This window comes from Salvia splendens, chromosome 1 (genome assembly GCF_004379255.2).
Source record: "Salvia splendens isolate huo1 chromosome 1, SspV2, whole genome shotgun sequence".
Lineage (NCBI taxonomy): Eukaryota > Viridiplantae > Streptophyta > Magnoliopsida > Lamiales > Lamiaceae > Salvia > Salvia splendens.
The window spans coordinates 44,491,441-44,507,215 of record NC_056032.1 but is presented as its reverse complement, the minus strand read 5'-3'; the positions used below and the strand labels follow the sequence as shown (position 1 = coordinate 44,507,215).

At 35.3% G+C, this 15,775-nt stretch overlaps 1 protein-coding gene across 1 annotated transcript; it reads right to left on the bottom strand.

Moving 5' to 3' along the window:
- Positions 1-2,256: 2,256 nt before the first annotated feature.
- Positions 2,257-6,886, bottom strand: LOC121801496 (endoplasmic reticulum-Golgi intermediate compartment protein 3-like). Its single transcript, XM_042201001.1, has 13 exons — positions 6,464-6,886; positions 5,560-5,633; positions 5,355-5,438; positions 4,834-4,914; positions 4,553-4,633; positions 4,323-4,415; positions 3,848-4,027; positions 3,648-3,715; positions 3,494-3,545; positions 3,150-3,203; positions 2,946-3,038; positions 2,768-2,834; positions 2,257-2,648 (listed from the first exon to the last, which is right to left on the bottom strand). Exons 1-13 carry the CDS (start codon positions 6,606-6,608, stop codon positions 2,557-2,559), a joined length of 1,164 nt encoding a protein of 387 aa, XP_042056935.1. The 5' UTR covers positions 6,609-6,886; the 3' UTR covers positions 2,257-2,556.
- Positions 6,887-15,775: the final 8,889 nt, after the last annotated feature.

Below are 15,775 nucleotides of genomic sequence, written 5' to 3'. Positions count from 1 at the left end.
CAGTGATTTATATTTTCTACCGCAGGTAATTTTGGCTTTTGCTTTACTTTGAATTATGCTTTTCTAAGACAAAGGAGATCACTAGTCAATCAAGCTTTAATTTTTATAAATAAAATTTATAAAATTAATCATGTGAATAATAGCGTTTAAGGTATCAAAATTAAACTAAAGGGATAAAATGAAAAAAACTAATGCTAATGGCCAACAAGTACTAAACGAGATCGTTGTTCACGAAAGATATGTGAAAGGCGTGGATGTTCATACAAAACTGATAAAATAGGAGAGATACAAGAAAGTAATAGAAATATTATGGTGAAGAATGAATCTCGCCTCCTTTCGAAAGAAAAACTTATAAAAATTTTTGATGAAAGTGGATTATTTTTATAGAGATGGTGAAGTATAAGAGCATCTGCAGCGGTGCTCGCTGGCAAGGACGACGTCCGTGCCGCTGGCGCAGCTGACTTCTGCTCGCCTTTGTGCTCTTGCTGCTGGCACGGCGCTGCTCGATGCCGCTGAGCAGCTAACATGGCGGCGCCTGATTGGCCAACAGCAATGCCGTTGGCAATTTCATTTTTTCTTTTTTTTAATAAAAAAATTAGATTTAATTTTAAAAAACCGAATTAAATAAAAAAAATATTTTTCCACTTCCCAATAAATTATATCCGTTTTCTCCCCACTTTTAATTTATTTTTCAATTTTTTTTCCCAAAATTCACATTTTCATCTATATATACCCCCAATTCCACACCAAAAATTTCACATCACACTACACAATTCTCATCTAAATTCTCTCATCTTCTCTTATCAATTCTCAATCTTTCACTCTTACTTACAAAAAAAAATGTCTGGCTCCAGCGATCACCCTTCCGACTCCCGCAGTTGGAACCACGAATGATTCGGCTCACAACCATTTCCTAGTCCGGAAACGCAATTTTCAGCCTCTCCTCAAACCCAAGGTTCTCAAGTTCCGGGTGGCTACCTGCCTTACCCGGTGGACGACCAAGATGCCCCCGATGGGCGATACGGGTGGACACCCGAACCCAGATCGGGAGGGAGCGGCGGCTCCTCTCAAACTCCTCTTCCTACTCCTACTCCTCGTGGTGTCCGCACCCCGTACACTCCGGCGGAGATGGATTAGTTATTCAAAGCCTATTTGATTATACCCGGAGATAGGCACGAACCAAAGCAGGGATAGGTTTTGGTGGCGCGTCTCTCGCCGGTACAATGAAAACCGCCCAGCTGGAATCATCGAGCGCAATGAGAGTATGGTGCGCAATGCCATATTCAGAGCCAACGAATAAATCATAAAGTTCCAGGGGTATTACCTCCAGGAAGAGCGGTCGGCAAGGAGCGGTAGGAGCGAGCTCGACATCATCAGTGCCGCTTTGGCGACCTACCAATCCATGAATTACAAACCGTTCAAGTACCTTAGCGCTTGGAAAGAGGTGCGTGTGCATCCGAACTATAGGGGAGGCGTATCATCCTCCTCCAGCAAACGGTCGAGGTCGGTATCACTATCCGACGCCGGCGAGGATGAGGTGGCTAGCCAGCTCGCCGGAGCTAATTTGGGTAGCCCCGACGCCGGCCCGAGCAGTTCCCAACGCCGGCCGCAAGGAAGGAAGAAGGCGACGACCAACCGCCGTCGCCCCGCGACTCCATCCCCCCCCCCCCCCCGCTCCCTTTGTGCCAACTCAACCCCCCACCAACTCGTTGTGTACCATTTTGGCCCAACTCAATTTGGCCTATAGGTCAAATATGACCCCCGAGCAACTTGATTCATATTTGGCAATGATACGTGGACTCTAAAGAACATTGAGGATAGGGCCAGAGGAATAGTCTTCCACGAGGGTATTTTTTAGCCTTTAATTATGTATTTTTTATTTTTTAGGATTTTAATTATGTAATTATAAATTTTTAATATTTTAATTATATGATATTTAATTTTTAGTATTTTAATTATGTAATTTTTAATTTTTTTGTAATTTGTAATAGTATTCCGAATATTTTTAATGCATTTTAATATTGTGGAAATATTTTTATTTAAATTAAATAATAGAATGGTGGGACCTTTGAGCATGACCTTGCGGAAGAGCATGGATGTGGGTGTTGTGCTCTTGCCTAAGAGCATGGAGTAAAAAAGTAATAAAATGTGTCCGAGCCCACATCCGTGCTCTTGGGCAAGAGCACAGATGGGGATGTTCTAAGATTTCTCTCTTAACATCCAATTATATATCACATACGCAAAAAAGAGAAGAAATAAATGACCGATCAAACATACACTTTAAAATTGTTATTAAAAGCTAATAAGCAAAAATATATTAAGTATGAATGAAGTAAGAGATCTCAAGACCAACTAGCGTGGACCAACATTTGGATGAGAGTAAATATCAAAACCTGTCCATATCTAAAACATAGTCATGTGATGAGAGTATATACCATTGTTGTGACTGTTGATTCATCCGGTAACTCCAAGCATGGACCGGGCAGCACGAAAGTGTGTTCCTTCCGTTACGCCCTATTCCAACTGCAAATAACCAAAGCGCCATTGCATCAACCATTAGGTGAACTTACCTAGTTCCATTTTCTTTTTTATTGCCCTATGGCCGTGAAATACAAAGGAGTCGACTATCCCCGAAACTGTGAATATGCCTGGAAGTTAAGCACACACGGTCAGCATTCAAGTTATTGTTAAATAATCTCTCTGTGTGTGTGTGTGTGTGTGTGTGTGTGTGTGTGTGTGAGAGAGAGAGAGAGAGAGAGATAGGGACCTCCAACAATAGCACAAACATTGGTGAGGAAGTGCAAGAAGGAAACATGCGTCTCTGTAAACGTCACCTGTCCACAACAGAGGAAACGGAATAACAAATTGAAGATTATTGTGTTGTTCCAGATATATAGTAACCAATCCTCCTCTTGTACTACTGTACTAGGGAACGAGATGCCAACCTTAATTGGGGAAAGATCATAAAAGAAAAACACTCCCGGAAGAGCTTGTAGTCTGCTCAATTCGGCACCTCTGACATGTTCAGTTACAGAAAACTGCGATAAGTGGAAACTTCATGAATTTAGAGTGGTCCTCCAGAAAAAAAAGTTCAGACAGCAAATGCACACTACAAATTAGAAAATGAAACTATTAAGTCTTAATAGAACCTGATTTGACTGGATGCTATGTCCACCTATATCTGTGAACACAGTTGGTACTACCTGCAATGTAGAGACATTGCTGAATGCTCATTTGACGATTCGAATTAGAGAAATCAGTCAATATGTTATAGTGCAGCAATACCCAATGAAAATAAAAAGAGGGTGGAAGTGACATGCATTCTATTCCAGCTTTTCTGAGGCTCAGTATCGCTGAATTTAATTATAATTGTACGTAAATGGGATATCAATGTCAAATCTGGACACCAATAAACCCGGTGCAAAAAGGAATCGGTAAACTATCAAACAAAAAACAATAAAAAATTGAAGTTATTTTAAACTATCCCACTGACCTTGAGAAAATACTGATACATTGCATTAGATGTGTGCTGTGTCCATTCCGCACTGCAGGGGTAACAAATGTAGATACATTTCATATCAATTCAGAGATGCCATAGGAATAAATATACCAGTTAAATTGCAGTAGGAAATTTACAAAAAAAATACCCATCAAGAGGATTTACAACACCAGGGAAGAAATCTCCATATGCTAATCTATTGATTTTGTGCGTAAGCTGTGGCAAATAAAAAACATTATTTTATTAACTTCAGTCTTGTGTGAACTTCGTAAAGAAATGAAAACTGCAAATATCTAATTCAATAAATAACAGAGAGTGTAGCAAACTCGAATCAGAAGGATCTCTTACATTAAAACTGTCCTTCTGAAAGGACAGCAGATCATGAACATGGGAATTTGACTGCTGGAAACTCTTCCCAGGTGCAAAATGAAAATTACCAGCTACCTTATTGACATCCAAGAATCCATAAATGTTGCAACCTTCCCCCTCTTCATCCTTGATCTTTTGTAGAAAACCTTCTCTTTTGCACTGATTTGTTATAAAAAATATGAAAACCACAAAATGTATGGTTCAGAGTCACGACATGAACTATCAAGACATGCATTAAAAAAATTTACATTTGCCACTTACAACTAGTTATGTGAAATATTTTGGTCAGGAAATGAATTACAGGAAAAGAAAATAAAGAGAGTCTAGGTAAGAAAGGTGTGATGGGATGCTTCATCGTTCAGATTCTGACTACATCTACATTCTAAACCGAGTGTAGAAATGCCAATAAGCTCAAATAACTTTACATGAAGACCAGTAAGCAAGAGATACCAACCTGATCAATCATATCCGGATTTGATAATGCCCAGCCTTTCTTACTATATGCTTCACGTACTTCTTCACAGTTGTTACAACAATCGTCATCCGACTGAAAAATAGAGCAATTTATGATGGCATGAAGGCATCAACATGACCATAGGCATAAAATACCAATGAACGGCTGAACAGCATAACATTGAAACTCATGAATAAAGAAAACAACATAGGACAGTAAACTCGGATTACCGCTTCTGCACCAAAACATGAACCACAATAAGTTTCATTGTGTTCAAGTCTTCCACCATGCTTTTGTAGAGGTCGATCAATCTATCAGTTGAAAATGATACAAACAGAAAATATGTCAGAAAAATAAAAGTAAAACCAACTTTATATCTTTCTACACGTTCTACAACAAAGAAAGGCTAATTTGGCAAACTCTAAAAAAGATAACCCTTAGTTCACATGCAAAAGTCAGACAGATGGACTAGTTCAAAAAAGATAACCCTTCAGTTTATCTACAGACTAACCTTGGGGGAACCAATGGTATCAGCTCTTGTCTCTATTACATTACCAAGGGAATCAATTCTTTTCTTGATAATGTCATGTCTCTGCAGGAATAAATAAAACATCGTCAAGAGATATATGAACAAAAATGAAACTACAGTCTACATCATAGATGTCAAGAAGAAATCTATTGTACTATATTGAATTCATTTATTGTTGTCATAAAATTATGTGTTTATGCATTCAACTGGGGAACCCCAATCAATATGCCAGAGATGGATCCATGCTTATTACACAATTCATACTTGGCAAAAGATATCCATTTTGTAAACACATCTCAAGTTTGGAGAGCAAATACATATGATGTACAAATAGTTTGCATAGGATCATTATATGATGGCAAACTCCAGGAGAATTGGACAGAATGAAGTTGCAATAACTATGATGCCACACACTTCCAAGGAATGTGAACAATCTAAGACTGCCTAAAGAATACATAATAACAAAAGAGACTAGGAGGTGGCTATCACTTTGAGGAACTTACGACATCCAAGTGCTGCTCTCCACTTATATCCATGGCATCAAGACTGACAATAGAGCACGGTAGTGCTGGGAAAGTCACATCAAACTGCAATAGGTGTAATATGGGAGCTGTCAGTGATTTTTCTAAGTTGAACACAACATGTTACTAAACTACAAATCTGAGCACGGGTATTCAAAAACATAGACATAACAAAAGAGTATATTACATTAATACGGAGCCTTTCTGCTCTAGACGTATCAACCACTAACTTTGTCTCAGTAACTGCATGAAGATATAATCCTGCAAATTTAATGAAAAGGAACAAATAAAAAAGGTTAACAACCCCAATGTTGGTAAGAACAAGAGACTCTAGTAATACTTCACACATAGCTAAGGACTATGACAAAATTCTAATGCAAGAGTCAAGAACGTGTAATATACATTGACAAATAAATGTAATGACTTAATATTTAGAGCTACTTTCTTACATCCACACTTAGTATAATAACATACAAGCAGCATGCATCCATATTCAAAGTTCGGCGGAGATATAAGAAATAGTTATATTTGGAAGGATTGCATGGAAAAGTGAAACAATTCTTGTTTTGGCTTAGTTAAAACATGCACACATCACTTCAGATTGGTAAAGATCTTCCAAACTAAATCCTCATCTTAGAGAGGGAGATTACTATTCCCCTATTACCAATCATGCACTTTTTCATAATGGTCCACAGCTTCCAGCTCCTGAGCACAATATAGATACTAAAGCACAGGCATGGGAAAAGCGTACGAGCAGTTTTGTTCACCAGCATTTCGTTTGAGCACTCACAACTTCCCACAAAATCTCTACCCAACTCACTCGTAACACTAAAATACCTAACACTTGAAATTCAGCCTTTCTCATACCCACACACGACACAATCAGCCAGAATCTATCCAAAAGCACAGTTGCACACAAGAAAACACTAACAATCCCCCAATCCAATCACCACATCAAACCAATACCTCAAACCAAATAACGAAATTCACCAAAATTAATCAAACAACAGCTGGTAATTCACACTCAAACACAAAAAAAACAGATAAATCTAGACGCGCAGATACAAAATCACAGGCTTAAGTGCACATACTGAGCTCAGAAACGAAGAGGAGGAGCATAACGATGGACGAAGCTAGGGTTATAAAGCCGCCGGAGAGCGTTCTGCTGTAGAAATCTTCATTAACCTTAGGATACGCATCCAAACCCCGAATTCTCCCAATCAGGCTCGCCATCATCCAATAATCACGAATTTTTCGGGAAAAAAAAAAACAAATCCTGCACTAAGAAAACACTGAAACAAACGGATCAAAACTCGGTATTTGATCGGAAAGCCGCTGCCAATGGCCTCTGACGAGGCGTTTTAAGTTTTGAACTGGATTTTATTCAGGAATTCGCCTGCTGTTGAATCTGGAAATGAATTTCTCCAGATATTTTATTTTGAACAGTAAATTGGGAGAAATTGGGGAAGAAGACGAGGAAGTAAAAGAGTCGCCGGAGAAGAGCAGAGCGTCAGCGCTGCTTCTTCGGCCTTATTAGTCGTTTTCTCCAATTGGGCCTAATTGAAATTTAAGTTAATGGGCCTTAATGACCCAATCCAGTTTCCAATCCTACGCAATATTTTGATTATAATGGGCTTTTTTATGTGCCGATAATAACATCTTAATGTGTTTGAATTGAAGTTTATCTTTCGTTTAGATAAGAATACATTCATTTTGTTTAAATACTTTTCTTGGTTTTCTATTTAGATTTGTGGTGTTTGAATTGATGGTATGTTATCTATTTATAGTCCTTAATATCACATGTTTGGTTTGTTATTTAAAGTTACATTATAGTATGAAATTCCAAAACTATCATTTGACTTTTTCTGTATTTCCAAGGCTGAGGACTATATTAATAAATTCCACGTAATTTAAGATTAGTGTTGCACATATTATCATCACTCAATTTTCCATGATAATAAAACACCCTTTTTCAGCCTTAATTCAAAGGGTCATTGCCCATTAAACGGGTCACATAGAAAATTTAACCAACATATCAAACAATAGATTGGACCATTAAATATACTTTGAATGTCCATATCTACCAATTCAAATACACCCAAGGTGAAGTTACCAAATAATAGTAGTACTACTAAATCACTAAAAATGATATTTTCGCATTTATATCATCGTTCTCTTATTCTGGCGAATTACGTGCTGGTGTGGCAGTCGGTTAAAATACGTGGATAAATCATAGTAATTTTTAATTTAATTAGATGTCGCTTTGCTCTAAGCTGTTTTGTCTACATGTTTTAAACAGACTTTAGTGATGGGCTAGGCCTGGTTAATATTGAATCTGTTTTGTTCAATTTTTGGTGAGAAAAAAAACAGGCCCAATTCAACTTCAGTGATGGACATGGTCTGGTTAATGTAACAAACACAGTAATAATAGCTACAAAATAATTAAATAAAATCAATTGGAATTAAATACTAATACTAACTTTTAAAGCCTCCAATATCATAAATTTTTACTTAAATCAATTACACAAATGACTTAAATTAAAACCCGGTACAAGTCAGTTTTTTTTGTTTTTTTTACAAGTCAGTGTTGAAAATGGGACAGCCTAAAATGCACAATCAGTAACAAATAATTTGCATATAATTTATTTTGGTTGCAATTCGAGTGATCTCCACTGTACATTAGTAGTACTAGTATTTACTAAAGTTGGTAGATCAAAATTCAAAATGCATCTAAAAACTTCTTAATTTTGTCTTAATTGTAAGACTAAATTTAATTCTAGAGAAGAAAATACTACACAATAGTGCTCCTCCAAACAAAATTCTATTCTCATTTTTTTTAATTTTCAAATAAACTCACTATCCAATTATTAACTCCACAACTACCAAAAATATATTACAATGTTTTTACAGATTGTAAACAAAAAATATATATACTAAGATTCCAACATCTCAGCTCTCTACTCCCTCCAACAACATCACTTTTTATTTCACAAGGAAATCGAACTGTCCAACGTGAACCAAACACAAGCCACAAATCATCGATGTAATTAATTATTTTTTATAATATTTAAAAATTCATTTAATTGCAAAAAAAGAATTTGTGGCTCGAGCATCGAGGTGGGGACCAAATTATAAATTCGACACGTCTATTAAATTTAGTACTACTACTACTACAAACTATGTCTAACATCGCCGCCTCGAAAAAGTTTTAAATAATGTGAAAAAATATATAAAAAGAATAAATCCAAGTGTTTCGCATTATTGTCGCATGTTTATGCTTTTTAATGCAGAGTGTTTTTACCTTAGGTAGTTATTAATTATATATGGTAGTATTGTTATAGGAGATCTCAATGGGATTATTTATATGGGTGTAGTACTTATGGGGGTTATGCTTCTTTAATTTCCACCAATAATTGATGATTGTGCGTGATTAAAATAATTTATTATGATTTGAGACATATATGATGGATTCAATCTAGTGGCACCCATTCTTTACACGTATTTAAATCTTGATTTGAGACATATATGATGGATTCAATCTAGTGGCACCCTTCTTTACACGTATTTAAAGATTTATTGGTCGACAAGTTAGAATCAAGAAGGCATACAAATGTCACTTTTTAGAGTGCGTTTCTCATTCAGGTGTAAATAATTACTATGATCTAAACAATTTAAAGTTTGTATGTTAAAAAACTAGTCTTGTACGAGAAGATCTTACTTCAAATGTATATTCATTCATGTCCCAATTATGCATCCTACTAACTCTTTTATGTAATAAAAACGTTTATAGTATGTTTTGATTGAAGATTAATTATATACGTATCTTTAGGAAATTTCTATAATGGAGCCCTATTTTCCTTTCTCACCCTGACAAGTTTACGAGGATTTACTCATGTTAGAAATTGGAGGGAAGGACTCGAAAATCTCTTCGTACTTAGGTCATCTTCTATTACTTCGTTTTGTTCTATTCCTTCTTGTCTCCTTATGATTTTGGTGCGTTTTACAGTTAATTGTTGTTTGTTTCAATTCATAGTATTTTGTTTTCCTTTTTCTTTTAGTCTATAGGCATGCGATTTTAGCCTTATATTAAATCGATTTTTTTTCATACAATTATACTGTAGTCAAATTTTTGTTATTTGGAGAATGTGTTGGTTATAAACTGTACATTTGAATCTTAAAATTTACAGTCAAAAGTTATAGTAGTAATGTTATTGTATCCGTACCCTCTCCTCGACCACATTCATTCCTATACTTTTACTTTGCCTTCCAATAAGCTTTGATCTCATTATATAATTATAGTTAGAAGATCTCTTCGATATCCTTTTGCAAAAAAAGAAATAAATATACACGACTCCCTAGCTATTTAATTAAGTGGTTCCCCTTTTCTTGATTTCTTGCTCTAAAAGAAATAAAAATGAGGCAAAAATATACTGTAATGTAAATTCTTGCAAGTTGCTATGGTGTGATTAGATTGTAGTACTTTATGAAGTGGGTGACAGTACGAGAAACAAGCTAAGTTTTTTTCCTTTTCTTGAGTGACTTTGATAAGTCATTATTATGCAGTTATGTGCAGTGATCAAATATAGTATAGTGCTTTTGTTGCATTTCACTATCCACATCTCCAATCATGACTAATATTTTGTACCATATAATTTACTTATATATGGTGTGCCCAAAAAAATCACATTTTTTAGAACATACCTCACACTCTAAAAATTGCTTGAAGGTTTATTGATTTTTGGGGATAAAATCACTTTGTACTAAAATATTTTAATCTTTGAGCTGAAGTCAAAGTTAAAGAAAAAAATTTATATAAAGTCAAATAAAAATTGTTGCACACAGATAAAATAATTGGGAAACCAACAAAAGAGGAGAATGGGGGATCCTCGGTCAAAGAAAGCAAGATGATTATAATTTATAAAGAAAAAGCAAGAGCGAAGAAACTAGCTAATGTTACACTGGGGTACAAATATTGTGCAAAAACTACCTAAATTATGGTACCAAATGATAATTTTCCATTGTCTTCTCCCACTCTCCTTGATTCATACAATTATTTGATAGATGCAACATACTATAAGTTGATGGTGTGTCTATGGTGTCTATGTCTTCTTGTAGACAAAAATCAAGCACTTAAAGTGGAGTCCAACTCCTCCTTCAACAATGGGGGTATATTTTTTTCTTCTTGGAAAGTGGGGGTTTTCACTATCACCACCTAACCCTCTATAAAATAAAGAGGAAAGGTGGCCTTGAACTCCATTTAACTAAAACAACTTTGAGATTGGCTTTAGACTTTATAATGTGGAGTCTCACAAAATCCAAGTGCCCAATAGTGTACATTTGTTGTCGTGTTTGATTTGAAAGCAATGTCCTTGCATTATGGGTATCTTACAACTTTGCAAAACCTATTGAGCTCTCTTTTATAAGATTTTTGGACCATATGTCAACAATTTGGAGGTTTACACATTTGCCCCGTATAACAAATTTGGGTTGTTTTAGTTGTAGAATCCACCACCCATAAGCTTTTGATCATTCTTATGAATATCGTGTTTCTTTTAAAAGTAAAATGTAATAGAACATTTTAAATTTTTCCTTAAGTTTAACAAAATATTAAGAGCATCCACAACCGTGCTCTTGCCAACGAGCACGGTTGTGGGTGCGACCCCACTTTTTCTGCCTGCTCTTAGGCAAGGGCACAACACCCACAGTCGTGCTCTTCCGCAAGGACGAGCACAATGGTCCCATCATTCTATTATTCAATTTAAATAAAAACATTTTCATAATATTAAAATTCATTAAAAAAACTGAAATAATATTACAAATTACAACTAAAATAAAATTTACATAATTAAAATCATAAAAAATAAAAATTACATAATTAAAATCCTAAAAATTAAAAATTACATACTTAAACTCCTACAAATTAAAAATTACATGATTAAACTCCTGAAAATTAAAAATTACATAATTAAAGGCTAAAAATACCCTCGTGGAAGACTATTCATCCGGCGGCACTACCCCCAATTGTTTTTGGAGACCCAATATCATGGCCTCATGCGATCGAAGTTGCGCGGGGGTCATAGTTGACCTATCGGCCATATTGAGTTGGGCCAAAATCGGCCACAACGAGTTGGTGGGGGTGGAGGTGGCGCATAGGGAACGGGAACGGGAGCGAGTTCGGGAGCATCGCCGGATGGAGTCGCGGCGCGACGGCGGTTGGCCGCCGCCTTCTTCCTTCCTTGCGGTCGGCGTTGGGAACCGCTCGGGCCGGCGTCGGGGCTACCCAAGTTAGCTCCGGCAAGTTGGCTAGCCACGTCTTCGGAGCCGGCGTCGGATAGGGATACCGACCTTGACTGTTTGGAGGAGCCGCTAGAGGAGGATGTTACGCCTCCCCTATACTTCTGATGCGACTGCGTCTCTTGCCAAATGTTGAAGTACTTGAACGACTTGTAGTTCATGGATTGGTAGGTTGACAAGGCGGAACTGATGATGTCGACCTCACTCTAGGCTCGGGTGTCCACCCGTATTGCCCTTCGGGGGCATCTTGGTCATCGATCGGGTAAGGCCGGTAGCCACCCGGAACTCCCAAACTTTGGGTTTGAGGAGGGGCCGAATATTTCGTTTCCGGACTAGGAAACGGTTGTGAACCGAACCAATCGGGGTTCCAGCCGTGGGAGCCCGGGGGGTGATCGCCGTGGCCGGACATTGTTATGTTGTAGGAGTGGAAGAAAGATTGAGAATGGAGATGAGAGAATGTAGATGAGAATTGTGTAGTGTGGTGTTAATTTTTGGGTGTGAAAGTGGGGGTATTTATAGATGAAAATGTGTATTTTTGAGAGAAAAAAATAAAAAAAAATTAAAAGTGGGTAGAAAACTGATATTTTTTTTGGGAAGTGGGAAAATATATATTTTTTAATTTTTAATCATTTTTTTTAATTAAAACCCGTTTTAAAAAAAATCAAAATTACCAACGGCTAAGCTGTTGGCCAATCCGCGCCTGCCACGTCACCTGCTCGCTGGCACAGACGTGCTCGATGCATTGAGCAGCGCCGTGCCAGCGGCGGACAGCGTCTCCGTGCCGCTGGCACGGACGGACGCCGTCCTGCTCACCGTTGTGCATGCTCTAAAACTAACGAGGCATGGTGCACTAATTAGATAGTGATAAAAGGGGAATATAAATGCTCAAAGTCATATGTTTATAGCAAGCCAAATGTCTAATAATAAAAAAATAGCAAATTAGACAAGATACAATAACATTGAATGTCAAAGGCATACTTATATTTTTTATAAAAATAAGCATATTTGTGATGTGAGTTTCGTCTCGTGTGTGTCCTTCGATGTGTTTCGTCGCTTCTGCTTTGTCTGCTTTTATTTATGCCTTAGTCGGGGGTGCCTCTCACTTTATTTGGTTTTGTTATATGCGTGTACATTGCTGGTGCTGTTGGCTTGTATTTTATCTTTTGTAGAATGCCTTTTATTGTGTGTGATACTTTGCCCATGCATCACTTTTTTATGTGTATGTGATGTTGATCATTTATTTAGTCGGGATATATGGATGAGATCTAATTATAGTCCCTAAAATTCAGATTATTTTTGTTGAACCAGTGATATATTTTTACTTATATAAATGATGATAAGTATTTTACACTTTTTTTCATTAACTCATTCAATTACTATATATTTATTTATCAAAATAACTTTATAAAAGTGTGACTCATATTTAACTATCGATCACATTTCTTAAAATTCAGAAAGAAATGTTTAAAAATGGGACATCTATAGATACGTGACATATGTCTAGAAAATCATTAAACTAGAAAAGTTGTGCTATAACATAGGTTAGTATGGTGGATGTACATTCCCTTCCAATAGAAGAAAGAAAACACCAATCATGACTGCAACATTTCATACAAGCATGTGCATAGAAGATCATTAATTACCTAATAAGAAACCAATTATAGATCATATCACTCAAATAATTACCATATTTCACGGGGATATGGATGGAATCACTATTGTGGTGATTCTTTTTCCCTCCTTCAAAATTTATAATTATAGCAAGATGAATAAAAGGACATTATAATTGGTTAAAATCCAACATTAGACTCGTGCGACAAGACTCTTCAACTGCAAAAACAAGACAAATAATTGATCTATCGAGTTTCAAAATAATCAAACTCAACTAATCGGATTGGAGGGCCACTAATTACTTTTTCTTTAATCAAATGATGGTAGTAATTCTTTTGTCAAAATGTTTTATGTGATTTTTGTTTTTTTCACGTGTTCAATTTACATTCACTCGTTTGGAAAGGGGTGCTTATGTGCTGGAAATGTTTTAAATTTTAATCAGTTTTTGTTAAATGAACTACTTAAAAAGCCACTATTTTTTTCTTTTACAAAAGAACTGACCAATAATGGTTTTTCATTCACATTCGCATTCACATTCATAGTGAGTCGAACCATTTGCATTGCACGACGGTGTGAAAGAGTTCTGACCTTAATGTTGATTGTTGGAATTTAGCAAAAATATTAGTAATGCTTTACAACACATCAAATATAACTACTAATCTATGCTAATCTATTGGTTCCAATGGTCATTACTAATCAATACACATCTTCAATTATAACCAAGAAATGTTTCTCTCTTCTAATAACGACAAATGATGCATATTCTTCATGCATTCATAATATTATTTTGGTTAGAATCTTGATGACTTTTTTTTTCTGGTCCCAACTCCCAAGTGTCTTTACAACTGTTAAGATGCCTTTCAATAGTATTTATTTTATGTCACATAAACATGAAAGAAAATGGAGAAAAAATTGGATCAAGAATCAAGAAAAACACTTTTCTTAACGCCTAAAGTTATACACCTTTAACGTTTTTAGTTATTCAATAGTACATGTGAATGCCATTATCCCTCATTTGAGGAACTAGACGACGTGTCTAACCATCATCATTGGTTCGTACTCATTGAAATAAAATTGGTGGTAGTATTCACACACACCACTCATGCTAATTAAATAAATAATGATAGATGACAAATTAAGTTCTTTGCTCGATTCCAAGAAATCTAACATGGTGTGAAGTTTATCCAAAGTTTAACGTTAACTAGAATTTGACTAAATTTCATGATTTATCTAACAATTTACTAGAAAACCTAATTACTCTAATAACCCGTGTTTATTATGCTTATAAAAGCATTGTTGAAACACTTGAGACTTAATTTATCATGGCATGAATGCATGCAAAAGCACTTAAATCTTAAATAATCAAACTATTTATGAGCTAGTATTATGTAATACAAATAACAATTTTGCGCATGAGAAAACACTTAGATCTTAGACACTTAATATGCATTTTAAAATAATATTCAAAGGCACATCACGTTTCATGCACGTGTTAGCAAATCTCTCTAAGTGGCAACAACATTAAGCGTCCAGAGCCTTTGTCCTAGCGGCAAGGAGCTTAGACATTAGTTGAACACAAAAAAACAATATATATAAGGCCAACACATTATGATATCAAAAAATCAAAGAGAAAACCGGCTAATTAACACACCAAATTAAACAACACCATCTCTCAAGTCAGCTGATACAAAGAATTGAATCTCAATATCTTGAAGTCAGGTTTCACACTTATCTCAGATACAATGAATTTAAAAATATTAAATAGTCTAAACTATTTTGACATTTGCCCTTTAAACAAAATCTACCAGATTCCTCCTCTCTATGTTTCATTATTGCAATGTTCGATGTTACTTTGATTAAAGCCAATAAAGAGAGGAAAAGCGAAACTGTTTTTAAAGAAACATATAACAAAACAGCAATAATTAAAGAGTACACATAATCAGTTGCCTCAAATTACTTGAAACAGTTTTCCAGTTTTGTCAGATTTCTTTATAAAAGTTCTGTCATTTTTTCATCTTTATTTTCAATTTTGTAACCAATAACTAGCTAGGATTTAATGTAACTATTTTTTGTTTAATTTTAATTATGTTAATAATTTAAATTTCTTAATTTAAATCGTGGTGAAGTTTAATGGTCCACTTTTATACCTAGTTCAAAATATTATTTGAAAATTTTTAAATTTCAGTTTAGTATGCTTTATTTGTTTTTTTTATTATTGTCAATAGTTTATTTTATTAAATTAGGACTTATAGTTATATTTAAATATATTTTCACTTTTATTTGATAAATATTGTTATTAGATTAATTCGAAAGTAGAGTATATATATTCTTTAATTATATTTTTAATCATTTCTTTTCAATTTCATCTTTATTATTCTTTATTTATTTTTTAGTATTATGTATTATCAAGAGTTTATTTTACCTTTTGAAATAAACATCAACTGCGCCATATTATATTACTATGTAATTTCCTTTCATCGTAATAAAAATTATTACAA

What these genes read in the sequence shown, in the direction of transcription:
- LOC121801496 (XM_042201001.1), bottom strand. Translation starts at nt 6,608, where the DNA reads ATGATGGCGAGCCTGATTGGGAGAATTCGGGGTTTGGATGCGTATCCT. An exon ending in CCTCTTCGTTTCTGAGCTCA is followed by an intron (nt 5,634 to 6,463) that starts GTATGTGCACTT and finishes TTAAATTTGCAG; the next exon opens with GATTATATCTTCATGCAGTT. An exon ending in GTTGTAAATCCTCTTGATGG is followed by an intron (nt 3,546 to 3,647) that starts GTATTTTTTTTG and finishes TTACCCCTGCAG; the next exon opens with TGCGGAATGGACACAGCACA.